At 42.3% G+C, this 18,097-nt stretch overlaps 1 protein-coding gene across 3 annotated transcripts in view; it reads left to right on the top strand.

Annotated features, from left to right (window-relative positions):
* ARHGEF26 (Rho guanine nucleotide exchange factor 26) overlaps positions 1-18,097 on the top strand; it is a 141,943-nt gene that overhangs the window by 107,909 nt on the left and 15,937 nt on the right. For all 3 annotated transcript variants that reach the window (XM_069580496.1, XM_069580487.1, XM_069580504.1), the window contains one exon: positions 15,500-15,709. In XM_069580496.1, the coding sequence (XP_069436597.1) occupies positions 15,500-15,709 (210 nt within the window). The remainder of the gene's footprint in view (positions 1-15,499; positions 15,710-18,097) is intronic.

Below are 18,097 nucleotides of genomic sequence, written 5' to 3'. Positions count from 1 at the left end.
CTCTGTGTTCCCATAGAGCCCTGCACTTTCTCTGTCATAATATTTGTGTTACTGTGTGCTCATGTCCGTCGTGATGACCTTTGCATCCTCAGTGCTGAGCCTTTGCCTGGCCCATAATGACCGTTTAATAAATATCTGTCAAATGTGAACCAGTCGTGAAGATGGTTAAATATAAACAGAGTGACAGTATTACTCAGTGGGAGGCCTTCCCCCATTCCACACCCGAGCTAAAAGTTCTTTGAATTCTCTTTTATTTTTAAAAGATATGTGATTTTTGTGTTCTGTTCCATTATAGATTCACTTTTAATTAATCGGGGCAAAAACAAATCTGGGGCTTTGTCATGTGACTTCTCACATCTGCTAGAATTTTACCTATAAACTTACCCACAAATGACAATATAACCTCAATCTGAAAAACACTTTGGATTGTATTTGCAAAATTGTGCTCTGCAGAGGAAGGGTTGTTTGTTTGGTTTTTTTGGCTTGCTTTTATTTTGTACTATTTTGTCAACTAATGTTTTGAGCTACCCATACAAAAGGGTTTAAGCAATAAAAATGTTTATTAATGCATGTCAATGTATGGCAAAACCAATACAGTATTGTAAAGTAAAATAAAAATAAAAATTTAAAAAAAATAAATAAAAATGTTCATTTATTACACGCACATACACACACACACACACACATACATAAGAAGTCAGATGAGCTTGGGAAACCCTGCATACTCTTCCACTCTGGGAAATTTACTATTAAATTATTTAGGAAGACTCTTGGCTATATGTAACTGGATACCCAAATTGCAGTGGCTCAAGCAATTAAGACATTTACCTCTCTCACCAAATGTGAAGACCGAGAGCAGGCTCAGAGGTAACCCAGCCCCTTCGCATTCTTTGGCCGCACGGTGCTCAGTGTGCTGTTCACTTTTGCCCATGTGCACATAGCGCCATAGTCCAGGCATCATGATTTCACTCAGGGACATAGGAGGGGAGCAAGGCATACAGCCTGAAAAGAAGAGACTCTCTTCATCAGCAGAGGAGAACCTCTCCCAGACGAGTCTTCAGAAGACTTCTTCTTGTGTTTTACCCATCTGTCTTGGGTCACAAGACTTGACCTTATAAAGGAGGCTGGGAAAGCCAGCATATAGCAGAGAGGAATAGGACAACCATGATTGTTTTAGTTTAGCCGTGGAGCAGGGGAAGATGGCAGAGGATTAGGTAGTAGACAGTTACGGCCACAACTGGGAAGCCCTTCTTTTCCACAGAAGCTCAACTGACAATGGATAGTTTGGAAAAGAGAACGATTTTCTTTTTTTTTTTTTTTTTTGCCACTCTGTATGGCTTGCAGGATTTTAGTTCTCCAACCAGGGATTAAACTGTTGCCTTCTGCAGTGGAAGCATAGAGACCTAACCACTGGACAGCCAAGAAGTGCCAAGAGCTCTTTAAAAGAACTTACACATTGCCTTTAAGATAAATGGGGTTGGGGGTAGGTTCAAAAAAGACAGAAATGACTGGAGATGTAGAACCCACGTCCCTTTGCTAGGGCTGGTCCTCCAGGGTGGTCACATGAGTGTAGTGCTTGTAGTGCCTTTTTGCTGCCGCCAGCCCCACTGTGCCCTTGAGCACGCTGAGAGCTGCAGGTAGATTGACCTTGTGTGGGTGCTGGGCACAAGACCGAAAGAACGTAGAAATCCAGTCTAGTCTTTTTATCATACCAGTAAATGTAATCATGTTGTGATGTGTTTCTTTCAGTGTCTCCTGGATTCTGTCCCCACAAATGATCTATCCTTGATGGTTTGGGGTATTCTCTACAGTTAGATGAGTAGTAATAGTGGTAATGATGTAAGAGCCTATATTGCTGAGCATTATAGTGTACCATTCACTGTGCTCAGAGTGTTTGTGAATCTGTCATTGAGTTATCACAGTAATCAAGTGTTATTTCCATTTTACAGATGAGGACACTGAGGCAGGAAGAGATTAGTCTTTTTTTCAAGGTCTCTCAGCAAAGCCAGGATTCTCATCTGAGTATGACTCTGGAGCCTCCTCTAACAGTTTATGTTCATTAATTCTTAATTTCATTTTTCTAGAATATTTTTACCATTCTACCATCCTGTAAAGTTCTTGGAAAAATAGCCTAGAAACTGGCACCTGTTCTATTTACTTTGATAAACACATTTTTCAAACTGGGTTTTTAAGTGAATATTTTTATAGCTTTACTGGTTGTGAGAGGAAATTAGAAGGGGTCCCAAGCTGCACTTGTGAGCCTTCCTCTACCTTTAGCCAATCTAGCATCAGAGTGTGGGGAAGAGCGTTTCCTTTTCACATTTCCTTCCCTCAGATATTTAAGACCGGAGCTTTCTACTTCCTGATCTCTAGTTCCATAAATATTGTGTATATTGACATAACTTGAACTCCGTGACACATTACAAATCTTCAAGTTTTAAAGAAAAGGATTTTCTGTAATAGAATTCTGCCTGATCATTATCAGGAGTTCAGCGAGTTGTTAGAACTTGCCTTTTCCTAAGTAGTTTGAATGTCCAGTAGCTTAAAGCAGAGTGGGCTCCCTGGAAAGGGTCACGGCCTCGTTTGGCCCCGTTTCGAGTTTTCCTATTTTGACAGCTTTGCCGCTATAGAAAGCTGAGGCTACCTGACATTGTCCCTCTGCCTCTGCAGAATCAACTCCTTCCTCGGGAAATTAACTTTTGAGTATCTTGGATAAAGAAAAAGCAATAAGGCTCTGACTCAAAGCACTTTTTTTCCTGGAATATACAGCTTGGTTGTTTGTGACCACTTGGATCGGATTCTAAGATCAAGATGGAGAGATGGGATGGGAGAGATGTGAGAACCAACCCCTTCTCGTCTTCCTCCTCTTCTCTTTCTCTTGCTGCCCCATACATCCTTGATCCTCTGACATCTGGGAGCTAAGTGTATTTTTTTCCTCTGCCTCTGTAAGAAGAGTCATTGTTGCCATTCAGTGTCAAAAGTTGCACAATATTTTATATTTAATATTTATACTGTGCACTAGAGTGTACAGTATAAATATCCTGGTGTCAGAACAGCGTTCAAAATCCTGGCCGTGTGACGTTGGGCAAGTTGCCTTTGATCTCTCAGAGTCTCAGTGTTCTCATCTGTACAGTGAGGCAAGCAATGCCATGGTCTTCCTGGAGTGTCAGTAAGAATTGAGATAGTGCTCACAGAGCACTTAACGCAGCGAATGGTCCCTCCTGAGGGACTGATACCTGCTGCTGTCATCATTATTCCTAGTACTGGGTGTCTTTCTCTAAAGATTTGGCACAAATCAGATTATTGCCCTTTAACTTCTAGAATTTTCTTATTTTTGAAAATGGTTTGAAACCTTAGAAAGAGTTAGTCACTCAGCTGTGTCCAACTCTTTGTGACCCCATGTACCATAGTCCATCAGGCTCCTCTGTCCATGGAATGCTCCAGGCAAGAATACTAGAGGTGGTAGCCATTCCCTTCTCCAAAGGATCATCCCAGCCCAGGGATTCTCCTGCATTACAGGCGGATTCTTAACCATCTGAGCCACCAGGGAAACCCTTGAAACCTTAAGCCACTGTTGTACAGCTGAAAGTTTGGTGCACTCCAAGGCCAAACCTGGATTGTTGTTGTTGTTTAGTTGCTAAGTCGTGTTGCAACCTCCGGGACCATAGCCTGCCAGGCTTCTCTGTCCGTGGAATTTTCAAGGCAAGAATACTGGAGTGGGTTGGATCATGGCCTCTGATATATGGCCTCAGGAGTAAATGCATTCAACACCATACCTCTCCCTTCCTGTCAAGAACCCATGTCAGATGGCAAGTGACTGAGGGATAATCACTGATCACTTTTTTCTTTTGTACGGTGATCTGATTCATGTGTACACGTTTGTATTAGCAGTCGTCTTGTAACGTCCCTCGTATTTGATTAGGAGGTTCTGTAACTTTGTGGCTGATAAAAGTGAGTTCAGTATGTTTTTCCCTTCATTTGGAGAGGTCGAATGGCACCCCACTCCAGTACTCTTGCCTGGAAAATCCCATGGACGGAGGAGCCTGGTAGGCTGCAGTCCATGGGATCGCGAAGAGTCAGACACGACTGAGCGACTTCACTTTCACTTTTCACTTTCATGCATTGGAGAAGGAAATGGCAACCCACTCCCGTGTTCTTGCCTGGAGAATCCCAGGGACGGGGGAGCCTTGTGGGCTGCCGTCTATGGGGTCGCACAGAGTCGGACACGACTGAAGCGACTTAGCAGCAGCAGCGACTATAAACCTGGATTGGGGGCTTTCTGATCCTATGTGAATCACTGGCTGTCTTTTTGGGTGACAGTAAATCATAACACATTCTTACCAACAACTGTAGCCCTCATGTCCACTATTTGTTACGTTCTCAACAATGAAATAGAAATTGTGTGACATTTCTGGGGTTTTTGGAAGTCTAGTCTTTTTTGTTTTCAGATTTGCTTTTTTATTTTTGACTGCGCTGTGTCTTCCTTGCCGTGCGTGGGCTTTCTCCAGTTGTGGTGGGCGGGGGCTACTCTTCATTGTGGTATGAGGGCTTCTCATTGCGGTGGCTTCTCTTGTTGCAGAGCACGGGCTCTAGGGTGAGAGGGCTTCAGTAGGTGTGTCCTGTGACCTCAGTAGTTGTGGCTTGTGGGCTCTAGAAGGCTGGTTCAGTAGGATTGTTCCGTATGCAACAACGGACTTAGTTGCATATGGAATCTTCCTGGACCAGGAATCAAATCCATGTCCCCTGCATTGGCAGATGGATTCTTAACCGCTGGACTTAGTCTTTACTCTTTTAAAGTTGGCCATGCTGTAAAGGGGACCTGAACAATGTACACCTGAAACTTATATAATAGAAAAAAAAAAAAAACTAAGAAAATGAGTTTACAAATCACCGACAGGGATAAAATATTTTCAAGCCATACTTGATATGGGACTTTTACCCTGATTACATAAAGAGTTCTTAAACTCAAAAGTAAGACAACTCAATTTCTAAGTGGGCAGACATTTGAATAGACATTTCAGCCAAGAAGATATCCAAATGGCTTAGCATTTGAAAAGATGCTCAACATTACTAGTCAGTAGGGAAATGAAAGTTAAAACAAAAACTAGGTTTCACAGTCACTCAGTTCAGTTCAGTCGCTCAGTTGTGTCTGACTCTTTGCGACCCCATGAATCGCAGCACGCCAGGCTTCCCTGTCCATCACCATCTCCCGGAGTTCACTCAAACTCATGTCCATCGAGTTGGTGATGCCATCCAGCCATCTCATCCTCTGTTGTCCCCTTCTCCTCCTGCCCCCAATTCCTCCCAGCATCAGGGTCTTTTCCAATGAGTCAACTCTTTGCATCAGGTGGCCAAAGTACTGGAGTTTCAGCTTCAGCATCAGTCCTTCCAATGAACACCCAGGACTGATCTCCTTTAGGATGGACTGGTTGGATCTCCTTGCAGTCCAAGGGACTCTCAAGAATCTTCTCCAAAACCACAGTTCAAAAGCATCAATTCTTCAGCACTCAGCTTTCTTCACAGTCCAACTCTCACATCCATACATGACCACTGGAAAACCATAGCCTTGACTAGATGGACCTTTGTTGGCAAAGTAATATCTCTGCTTTTGAATATGCTATCTAGGTTGGTCATAACTTTCCTTCCAAGGAGTAAGCATCTTTTAATTTCATGGCTGCAGTCACCATCTGCAGTGATTTTGGAGCCCAAGAAAATAAAGTCTGACACTGTTTCCATTGTTTCCCCGTCTATTTGCCATGAAGTGATGGGACCTGATGCCATGGTCTTCGTTTTCTGAATGTTGAGCTTTAAGCCAACTTTTTCACTCTTCTCTTTCACTTTCATCAAGAGGCTTTTTAGTTCCTCTTCACTTTCTGCCATATGGGTGGTATCATCTACATATCTGAGGTTATTGATACTTCTCCTGACAATCTTGATTCCAGCTTATGCTTCTTCCAGCCCAGCTTTTCTCATGATGTGCTCTGCATACAAGTTAAATAAGCAGGGTCACAGCCACTAGGATGACTATAATAAAGACAAAGATGGCGTTGATAAGGATGTGGAGAAACTGGGGCCCTAATACACTGCTTATCGGAATGTGCAGTGATGCAACCAATTTGGAAAGTGGCCCAGTAGTTTCTTAAGAAGCTAAGGAATTTACCATATGACCCAGTAATTCCATTCAGTGTTTCATTCTAAGAGAAATAAAAACTGTTCATAAAGGCTTGTAGTAAATATTTATAACCTGTGTGTGGCGTGTTTGTTGGTCTTCAGAATTATTTTGAGGCATTGAGTACATAGGCTGTTTGAAATCAATTTTGGGGCAAATTTCATGCCTTGTTTTGCTGGTTGGAGCTTCTGCCAAATAATGAGTATTTTGATACAGGTATTTGGCTCTAATTATGCTTAATCCACTTGCTCATTTGCAAAGTACCTCTAATTATTAGGCTTTTAACAAGATGTCAGGCAGTATAAAGGCATGATGTTCTATAGGAAGATTTAAAATATTAGCTAATAACATTTGCTGTAAGCCAGGCATGGTTGTAAGAGCTTTACATGCAGAAAGATAATAAATGTATTATTTCATTTAATCCTCCCAACAATCCTAAGAGGTATTGTAATCCCCAGGAGATTTTTTTTTACGTAGGAGAAAACACAGAAAGGATCAGTAACTTGCTCAAAATCACAAAGTGCATGAGTGATGAAACTGAGCCAGACACGCTCAATCAAGTCTGTACTCTTATCTGTTATACTGTACTTCACAGCTTTAAAATTGTATATTATTCTAGTAAAAAAAAATTGTATAATTCTAATACCAAGATTTAAAATTAAAATTAACTTGTCACTGTGAGGAAAGTGTTTTAACCTCTTAACTTCAAAGTAGACTTCAGCATAATCCTATCTCCTCCCTCCTAGAAATATTAAACTAGGGTTAAGCACAAAGTCAAGTGTGGGGATTAGCAATCATGTTTTCAGAAGGGAAAGAGAAACAGGTTGAAATCTGCAGAGGAAGCATTCTTGTACATGTCTTGAAGGGAAGTGGGAAGAATCTCTTTGATTTTATGAAACCCCAGGAACTCTGTGAATCCACATACAGGGAGCATGGCAGAGCCGTTACAGATCCCTGAGGAAAGCAAGAGTGTCTAGGAGAGAAACTTGGAGTATGGCCACTAAAAGAAAGGATGACTTAGAACTGTCGTGGAAGGCATTAGGAGAGGAAGAGTTTCAGGTTGTCACAGGTGCTCAACCTCGTCAAGTGCCTAGATGAGCAGTGGTGATATGCAGGTTACTGGGTTTGTTGGGGTGATGGGCCATCATGACTTTGGAGAGCGATTTCATTGGTACGGTGGGCACAAGGGTCTGAGAAAATGCCAGTCTGAGAAAATGCCAGGCAGCTGATAGTTCAGTAGACGTTTGTCTTTTCACTAGCAGATTCAAGTGAAGATTTTTTCAGGACAGGGAAGCTGCGTGCATGTTTTAAACAAAGCCTGTGGAAAGGGAGGTGTTGAATAGGTAAAAATAAATCTTATTCTTGATGATAGATGGCAGAAAATCCATGTGTTTTGTTTTGGATAATCCTTGCTTGCATTTTTCCCTTTAAATTTAATTCTTCTACAAAAGGAATAATTGGAAGTTCTCCTTCTAGTCTGTCAGATTTTGGTTCTGAAAGAAAGTTCCAGAACAATGCAAGGTGGCAGGTAAGACAACTGACAGTTAAGGCTGACCTGAGCAGGGCATGGGGAAAGCTGGTCTTTTAAAGTCTAACACTTCTTGCTTTCCTCATCTCTGTCTCTGCTTTTGTACTCCTGATTCCATTTGGTTATCCAGCCTGTTTCTCATTCCTGGTCATCCTTGTTATGTACCTAAGAGGTTTGCTCATAAGGGTTGAGGTGGGAACTCTTCCTATGGTATTTGCGTGTATAAAAGCTCATCTCTAATCACAAGGCTCTACAGAAAGACTCGTTCCATCACCATCTCTTCTTCATGATGCTTACGTACCTTGGGTTCAGGGAAATACCTTGATTAATGGAATGAGGTTGGGATCCAGCTCCTTAAAACTTTTCAGGTGTTTCTCCAGATGTCCCAATATTATTTGTTGACTAAATGATCAATATTCCACAGATTTGAAATGTCACTTAGATTATGTAGAAAATTCCTAGATGTATTTAGGGTCAGTTTGTGAGCCCACTGTTCTGTTTCACTACTCCCTCTGTCAAATAATATCCATTAGTCTCAGTCTCTGAATTACTGTAGCTTTAGAATATGTTCCTTTTTTTTTTACAACATTGTATTGGTTTTGCGTATGTTCTTAATATATCATATGGCTAGTCACTCTCATTTTTTTCACAGTCTGAATGTTCTTCCATGTTTATTTTCTGCATATTTTAGAATCAGCTTGACTATTCCCCCTCCTCTCTGCCCCTGCAAAACCGAGATTTTTCAAGGAGATTATGTTAAAATTATATATTAATTCAGGAAGAATTAATATCTCTTTAATATCAAACTTTTCTATCCATTCAGGCCTTCTTCTAAAGTATTTCAAGTCTGTCTTCATATAGAAACTTCAATTTAAAATTCTAAATATTTTGTGGGTTTTGTGTCTATTATAAATAAGATCTTCTTCCATTATATTTTCTGAGTGTTATTCATATATGGAAAAGCCTTTTTTTTTAACCCAGCCATTTTAGTGAATTCACTCTTACCTTGTAATATATTTCAGTCAATGATGTTATCTGCAAGTAATCAGTTGTTTGTAAGGCAAAAAATATTCCATTGCCCAAGAGTCCCTTCACCTGTACCCTCAGGCATCCACAGAAAACCTGGAATGCTGACAGTCTTCACATCTATGTGTTTATTATTTAGATTTTTTTTACCTTGAATTGCAAAATATTTTAAACATACAGAAAATTATCAAACACTAAATGTCAACCCACTCCAATATTCTTGCCTGGAGAATCCCATGGACAGAGGAGACTGGCAGGCTACTGTCCATGGGGTTGTAAGAGTCAGACATGACTTAGTGACTAAACCACCACCAACAGCATGCCTATAATCCAGGTTTAATAGATACAAGTTTTTGTTTGTTTGTTTTTTCCTGCTATATCACTGCCAGGTCTCTTTAAAAAAAAAAGTCCCAATATAATATTGTAGGTTTATCTATAGCCTCTTCATCATCGTCCCTTCTTTCTCCCCCTCCTTCCCAAAGTAAGTCCTGTGCTGAGCTGGGTGTCTGTCATCCTGTACTCACTAATGTGTATATACACATGCAGCTTTGATATTCTAAAAGTTGGTATTCTGAATATGTAAATTTTATTTTAAATATTGTAAATATTTATTCTAAATATGTAAAATTTGATATTCTAAAAATGTATGTTGTATGCAACCAGATTCCCCAGTGGCTCAGCGGTAAAGAAAGTGAAAGTGAAGTCCTTCAGTCATGTCCGACTCTTTGCAACACCATGGACTGTAGGCTACCAGGCTCCTCCGTCCATGGGATTCTCCAGGCAAGAGTGCTAGAGTGGATTGCCATTTCCTTCTCCAGGGGATCTTCCCAACCCGCCTACAAAGCCAGAGACACAGGAGATGGGGGTTTGATGGCTGGGTTGGGAAGAGCTCTCTGGAGGAGGAAATGGCAACCCACTCCAGTATTCTTGCCTGGAGAATCGCTATGGACAGAGGAACCTGGGTGGCTAGAGTCCACAGGGTCACAGAGTCGGACATGATTGAGCAACTTAGCTTGCGTGCATGTATGTGGGCTTCTCTAGTAGCTCAGCTGGTAAGGAATCCACCTGCAATGCGGGAGACCTGGATTCGATCCCTGGGTTGGGAAGATTCCCTGGAGAACAAAAAGGCTACCCACTCCAGTATTCTGGCCTGGAGAATTCCATGGACTGTATAGTCCATGGGAATGCAAAGAGTTGGACACAACTGAGTGACTTTTACTTCATGCATGAAGTTATAAATGTTACCCTTATTTAAAAGTAATAAATATATGCCCAGGTCTTCCTGGGTAATGGTAAAGACTGCCTGCAATGCGGGATACCCAGGTTCGATCCCTGGGTAGGGAAGATCCCCTGGAGAAGAAAATGGAAATCCACTCTAGTGTTCTTGCCTGGGAAATCCCATGGACAGAAGGGTCTGGCAGGCTACAGTCCATGGGGTTACAGAGAGTCAGGCACAACTGAGCGACTAATACTTTTGCTTTATTTTTTCAAATATATGCCCATTATGAAAGCATTCCAACCTTTATAGAAATTGACAGGAGAGAAAGTTAAAAGTGCTCCCTAATATTCACTTTAAGAATCAGCTGTTCTCAGAAAAGGTGTATCATGGGCTGAAAAGTTTTTAGTGCATGCTGTTAGGTTGCATGCAGTAGAACCAAATAGTATCTGAGCCGCTTAACAAAAGAATGCCTTCCGAGGGAAGAATAATTGAGGTATTTATTTACCACCATGTCCTGTTCTCTTCTGATAGTTTTTTTATCATGTTAAAAAAAGAAAAGGCATCCCAAAGGTTACTAGGACTGTAAGTTTCGACAGGGAGACCCATTATTGTTTATGCCACAGAGCCACAGGCTTGTATCGATTTGATTGCTGCGCCTGATAGGCTGTGCTTGCACAAACCGTCTGCTCTTTGATGAGCAGCTGGTAAACTTGGAGTGCGGCTAAGACAATCAGAGGAAGTCTACGTGTAAACTGCTCCGTGCAAGGAAAGGTGGTTTTTCCATTTGCCTTTTTCTGAGCAGTTTAACTTCCTAAATACATGATCCAGATTGTTTCAGAGGCTATGTAAACCATATGTTTGCTAATGAAAGAAACAAACATGGGGAAGTCTGATTAGCATCAACTTCCCTTAGGGAAGGGGGATCTTTCCCAACCCAGCTGAGCTTGTTTTATACTTTACTGGACACAGGTGGGTCAGCAGAGGAGGGAATGAGGTTGTGAATGGCTGCATCTGTCTCTGGATTCCCGCTCTTCTGCTTATGCACATATTTTTATTATTGTTATTTATTTATTTGGGGCTGCACTGGGTCTTCCTTGCTGCACACAGGCTTTCTCTAGTAACGGCCAGCAGGGGCTAACTCTTTACTACGGTGCACAGATTTCTCATGCAGTGGCTTCTTGTTGTGGAGCACGGGCTCTAGGTACGTGGACTTGGTTGCTCCAAGGCATGTGGAATCTTACCGGACCAGGGATCAAACCTATGTCTCCTCCGTTGGCAGGCACCTTCTTAGTCCCTGTACTACCAGAGAAATCCTTAAGCACATATTTTAACAGTTATCCTTTTGTATTAGTGTGAGAGAGTTAGTAGGTGGTGGTTGTCATGAGGAGAATGAATTTCACTCCGTATACAGCAGATTTGGAGAGGGGGAGATAGTAATTTGAACCTTTATGAGATTGACTGTGTGAGTGTGTATTTTGTGTGAGAGAGCACAGACATGCTAGCAAGAGCGAGTTCCTTTTCCTTTTTTATTCCTTTGGGTTTGAATAGTAGCTGACAAGGATAAATAGCATACTTGACTACTGTTAATCAAGGTTTTTTTTAATATTAAGTGCATTAAAGGAGTGGTGAAGAAGTTGTGAACATTATTTATTACATAATGAAGACATTTGCAGGTCTAGATAAAATAATGATATTGGGTGACTGCTATTGAATCAGTTGAGAAAACAGCACACTTGTTTCCTGTGTCCTATTTTGGATACAGAAGTTAAAACAGTGGGAAAGTTCAATGACGCAGATATGTGGACACCAGATATCTTGAGGTGACTTTGCATAGCTATAAATAAGGTGGCTGCTCTTTACCATCCCAGCTGAACATTTGAGAGGACAACAGGCATAAACTGGGTTACATGGTCACCCTAGGTCTTAACGGTATTGTAGTTGTCATGGCTTAAGAAAACAATTTTAAAAAATTCTATTAATTTTTCTACTTCTTCTAATTACCTACCCCCTGAAGTCAGAGGTTCAACACATCAGTGAAACACACTAGCTGATATTGTTCGCATTTAGGCAAACACAGCGGGTAATAACTCTGAAAATTAAGAGGGGGAAAGAAAAAGATTTAAGTAGCTTATTCATGTCCATTTGCATGAGTTTCCTATGAACTCTTGGTTTGGAATCCTGTTGGGGACCATCTAGTAAGTAAAGCCACTTTATGCTGAAGCCTTTTTGGAACTTGCATCATCTTGAACGATGTCTTCATAGCATGCAGATTTCTTTGCCATTTATTTCTTTGGGAATACAGAGAATACCTATGCAATGTCATAGCATAGGGCACTGCCTAAATACTCCATGTGCACAGTCTTAGGGAGCTTGGAGTTCTCTGTCTGCAGCAGAATTATTTTTAACTGGAAATGATTTTAACTTAAAGATGATCTTTTTAAGCTTGTGAGTTGGACCAAGAGAGTAGCTCAGGGGTGCAGAGAGAGGACAGTTCCAAAGAAGTCTTCATTTTTTTTTTCTTTCGTTTTTGTAGCTCTTGTTGAGGTTTCACTTTCCTTTTTATTCTTTTTCCTTTTGGTCTTATCCCGAGTCCTGGATTTTATTAAATCTGTGTCTCAGATGTCTAGACAGTATTATAAGCCTTACCTGCTGTATGGTCAGGCCACTGAAGATGGCTGTTCTCTTACTCTCTGTACATGCCCTGCTGGATCCCTCCCTCACCTATACCCAACTCACAGGAATGTGCTTGCCCACTGCCGGAGGTGGTGATTGTTCTGATTCTTTGGTCAGAACAGCTCCACATGCTATTTCTGTTAAGGGAAACATCTGCCTTCATGATGATTGTTAACCAGAGGGGCTGTGAGCGATGTTTTCATGGAAACCAGTGAGCCCACTTGATGTCACTTCTTCCTGCAAATGGTAGCTTCTTCTCCCCTGAGCACTGAAGACTGCTGCCCTGGTCTACTCGCCGCCTGCAGCACACTTGTCACTCTGGGACCCTTCTGTTTCAGATGTGAGATCCCCTCTCCCATAAACCATTGATGTCTCTGTCATTGCTGGGTTTGTCTTGAGGCTGGGCAACTATGAGGCTTGTAGGCCTGCAGGCTGCAACCCCACACCTGCTTGGCCCAAAATTGACTGCTTTGGTTCTGGTACACAAGGTCTTTAAAAAATATAATATTGTTTGTTTGTAAAGTATATTACCCTGCTTCCTCCTTTTATAAAAATCACATGAAATTTGATAACCCTCATTTTGATATGAGAAATATTTTATATATTCTGAGTGCAGTTGTGCTGGTCTGTATGCAGTCTCAGCGAGTTTCGGAGATGATGTTGCCATGTGAACTTCCAGTTAATACAGATTATTACCCTAGCAACAAACAGGCTTGATCAAAAGGCTTTTTTTTTTTTTTTCTTTTATGGATGATACAACTGTATTTGCTGGTTTGGGGTGGGGGAAGGATCTATCAAACTAAATTTTTAAAAGACCATAAAGTTTTTAAAGGACAGTTACAAGGGAATGGTTGACAGATGCCCACTACCAGATGAAAAAAATTTCTCAGAAATCTTGAGCAAAATGGCCTATTTTGAAATTCCTAACATAGTTAAGCACTAGGATTTTTCTTAGCTCTCCTGAGTTCATACATTTGCATTTGTTATTAGCTAAGTTAATTGTTCAATATGGTCCTTAGAATGCATTAGAATGTATTGCATGGTCATCCATTTATTCACCAGTTATTTTTGAGCTCTGCCATGTTCAACTGCGAGGACAGACAGAGAATAGAAGAGAGCTGTATCTAACTAGAGTTGGATTTGCCAAGAAAATGACTGTGTATACAAGGAGTGATTATATAACTAGGTATCATGAAATTCAAGTTGGATAATTGAATAAGGGTGAATGAGAGGACATGAGGGTTCAAGGATGGAGGGAAAGGCGGTGGAATCAATGGGTTGTAGGAATGGTGGGCTAAAATTGTTGGGATTGAGGATTGGAAGAGATGAGTCAAAGAGACTAGCAGGACTGGTTAGGAAGTGGTTTTGACATTGGGATTGAAGAGAGGTTGCAGTTGGTGATAACAGGGTCGATCCTTGAAGGGGAAATCAAGGAATTGAGAGGCCAGGATTGTGGGAGGATTGCCACATGGAAATTCAAGAAAGGAGTGTTGGACAGCACCAGGAAGCCAGCAGCTACACTCATGAATGAGGATGAGGCAGGCTCCAGGGGCCTGGAGATGACTTTGATGATGAAATAGAGACTGATGGCATGAGCACAAAACTTGGGGACATTCTGGGAGGAGGAAGTGATTGTTGTCTAGAATTATGAAACTCAAGCATGTGGAAAGCCTTCTAGGGAGGCAGTGCTCTTTAGTAGGAGCCTACTATCTGTTAAGGCAAGAAGGTAAAGAGAGAGTTCAGAGAAGAGGCTGAGGATTTAGAAGATTTAGCTGGATTTCCAGAGGACACAGTGGAAGGGTTTAGCAACCAGCTGAGGGGTTTAGGGAGGTGAGGCCCAATTAGGCACGTGCTTAGGGCTGTGCAGGCAAGAGTGCACCCAGAGGAATGAAGACCACCAGGGGGTCAGTCTGGGGCACAAGCAGGGAAAGAGGGTGTGGTGGGATCAGTGGGTGCTTTCTGAAGTAGGTGGTGAGGCTGTACATGCTGGGAGGAAGGGTTGGGGGTCTTCCAGAAGACCAACCTCTGAGGCTGTTCTTCCCTCCTATGCCTGGTGGTTTGCAGGCTGGTAGTGCAGCCTTGCCACTCAGAGTGTGAGGAGATCTCATCCTGCAGATGGAGGTGAGACTGGGGAGTAGCTGTTCAAGCAGTACCATGATGTCTGTTTGTTTCACTTTTTGCAGCAATGCCAGGATAGTGGAAAAGGAAACCTGGAGGGTTTAATAATTGTTTTTAGTATTGCTTTTAGTTACTTTTAAAAAATATTTATTTGGCTGCATCGGGTCGTAGTTACAGCACTTGGGATCTTTAGTGGGATCTTTAGTTGTGACATGTGCAATCTAGTTCCCTGACCAGGGACTGAACCAGGTCCCCTGCATTGACAGCATGGACTCGTAGCCGCTGGACCACCAGGGGAGTCCTGATATTGCTTTGATACCTAGGATATGATTCAGTATACAACAGAAAAATAGTAATTAACAGGTTTTCATTTTGGAGGGTTATACTGACTCATAGGGCTTCCCAGGTGGCTCAGTGGTAAAGAACCCGCCTGCCAATGCAGGAGACATAAGACATGTGGGTTCAGCTCCTGGGTCGGGAAGATCTCCAGTATCCTTGCCTGGAGAATCCCATGGACAGAGGAGCCTGGCGGGCTCCGGTCCACGGGGTCACAAAGAGTTGGACACAACTGAAGTGAATGAGCACACATACTGACTCAGAATCAGTAGGAATAATTCAGAGTTCAATTCCTATTTAAAATAAATTCTCTCTCCCTGTCTTCCTTCCCTTCCCCTCCACATCCCCCAAAGTGTGACTTGAAAATTGACAGTGTCACAGTCTCATCCACTGAATTCCTGATAATGTTCTTTTTCCCTTTTCTTTACAGTGAAGAAAGTTACAATGTCAATGATTATGCTTTAAGAGATCAGCTACTGGTGGAGTCTTGTGACAGTGAAGAGCTTACTTCTTCTCCAGGGAAGAACAGCTCCACAATGCTTTATTCAAGACAGAACTCTGCCAGTCACCTCTTTACGCTGACTGTCCTGAGTAACCACGCAAATGAGAAAGTGGAGATGCTGCTGGGAGCAGAGACGCAGTAAGTATGTGCAGGGCGAGGGTTTCAGCATATTTGCTGATGGTCTAATTACCCTTGGTCCACAGACTCCCTAGAAACAGTAAAACTCTACCTACTATGTATTTTTATTGCCTGCCTGTTATGCACCAAGCAGAGCATCTGGATGTTTTATACAGATACTTGTCTTCTCACTCTGATCCTCTCAACGTACTGAGAGAGATAGATATTATTTTTGTCCCCATGATTCCTGATGGATGTGTTGTGCTTTAAGTAGTGTGCTTTTGTACTTACAGAATGGTTTAAAATCAGTTTAATTATTGATAAAAATATGACTGAGGAGCCCTAGGAATATGACTTACTGGTAGTTTGATTCTAGGCCCTGTGTTTCCTTAGCTACTGAAATTGAAGTCATTTTGCAACCACCTACCTTCAGCCAGGCAGCAGAAAGCCCAGTGATTTGTCAAAAGAGACACTGGGTTTAGGGAAATATATTTATTGCAGGAAGGGGGATCCCCTGCAGTTGGCTCGTCTAGCGGTTGGAAACTGGGCTTGAGAGTGGGCTCTTGTCTAGCAGTTGGAAATGAACTGTCCAAGGAGACACATGTGCTGACAAAGCAAGAGACTTTATAGGGAAGTGGTGCCCCGGCAGAGAGCAGCAGTAAGGGAACCCAGGAGGACCTCTGCCAGAGCCCGTGATCTCGGGTTTCATAGTAATGAGGAGTCATCTTGTTTGCCCCATTCCTGGTCTGACTCAGGGTCCTCCCTGGTGGCATGCACATCTCTCAGCCATGATGGATTCTGGCATGACAGTGTCTGGGTGGTTGGCTCACATCATGGGGTGGCATCTCCTCCCTCCTTTTGGCCCCTCCCAAATTCTTCTGGTTAGTTTTTTGGGGGCAGCACCGCGGGACCCTCCTGTTGTGACACAACTCATGCAAGTGGTTATCGTCGTGCCTGGTCAAGGTGGGTGGTTTCCTTCAGTGGTTCCTTAACATTTTGATGACCCCTCTTTCCCGTCCAGAGTTTATGCAGAGGCAGAACAGTCATCACGTTTGTGCCTGCAGTTTCAGCAGCAGTTAGTAGGCAGTCCATTCTCACATGGGATGAAGCTAGTAGTTGTAGTGTTAGTTGCTCAGTCATGGCCGACTCTTTGTGACCCCACGGACTGTAGCCTACCAGACTCTTCTGTCTATGGGATTCTTCAGGCAAGAATACTGGAGTAGGTTGCTATTCCCTTTTCCAGGGGGTCTTCCCAACCCAGGGATCAAACCTGATCTCCTGCATTGCAAGCAGATTCTTTACCATCTGAGCCACCAGGGAAGCCCATAAGGGATGAAGCTAAGGGGGCTTACTTGTCAAGTCTACCCTCGCTGTTATTGAACCAAACTTGGGTCCGCTTGCCTGTGCGCTGTAAAGCCAATCTACTGACACCGGGTTGTGATGAAGGGAAGTGCAGCCTTTACTGTAAAGGTGCCAACACAGGATGGGTGACTTGTGCTCTGAAAACCCCCAAACACCCAGATGGATTTCAGCAAAGCATTTTTAAAGGCCAGGTGAGGGAAGGGGTTACAGGGTATGTGGTCAGCTGGTGCCCAGTTCTGGTTGGTTGATTTCAGGTAACAGTGTGGTTTACCTTATCAATCCTTAGGTACCAGTGGGTCTGGGGGGTGCATGATCATCAAGTAATTAATTTCTTCCATTTTGGTGGTGGTTTTAGCATCTGTGACACAGTTCAGGAATGTACATCAGATACTGTTATTTAGGTCCCTCTGGAAGGAGCTGCAGCAGAGGACAGTGGGGGTGGGGGTTCTGTCCCGAGAAGACCCTGTAGGATCCTATTCAGTTACATTGCGATTTTGTCCATTTAGAGATAGTTGGCCAATTTGTTTGGAAACTGGAAGCCTCCTCTTAAAATAATCATCATAGGTAGGTATTATGTTGGGTCAGAGGTTGAAGCCTTGGAGGGAAAGAAGGTCCCTAATCCTTGGTTCTCTGGGGTTCCTATACTCTCTCCTACTTGGCTCTTACGTGGTGTGATGAAAATGAATCAGGGTGAATAACAACCCTAAGATTGTAACAAAATCTTAGTGAAAGAATTCTTCTTAAATATTCTTAAGAATATATAAGAGTTCTTCAGCTAAGGGGGCTTAATTGTCAAGTCTACCCTCTTCTTAAATTCTTCTTGAATATTCTTCTAAGAATATTTAACAGGGACCCTGGTTTGTTAAAGAGAGATGATACAAGAAAAGAAAAAGAAGGGGAAAAGCTATCCACATGAAATGATGAATGATCATTTCATGTTTTGGGCACTAGAAGTAGCTTTTCAAAGGGTGAAGAAAACCAAGAGGGGCAGGGTATAGAAAGCTATTTGAGATTTCAAAACAGCAGAAAGGGAGTATTTCAAATGCA

The sequence above is a fragment of the Ovis canadensis genome, chromosome 1 (genome assembly GCF_042477335.2).
Source record: "Ovis canadensis isolate MfBH-ARS-UI-01 breed Bighorn chromosome 1, ARS-UI_OviCan_v2, whole genome shotgun sequence".
Lineage (NCBI taxonomy): Eukaryota > Metazoa > Chordata > Mammalia > Artiodactyla > Bovidae > Ovis > Ovis canadensis.
Note: the sequence above shows the minus strand (reverse complement) of the source record. Positions and strands in the feature narration are given on the sequence as shown.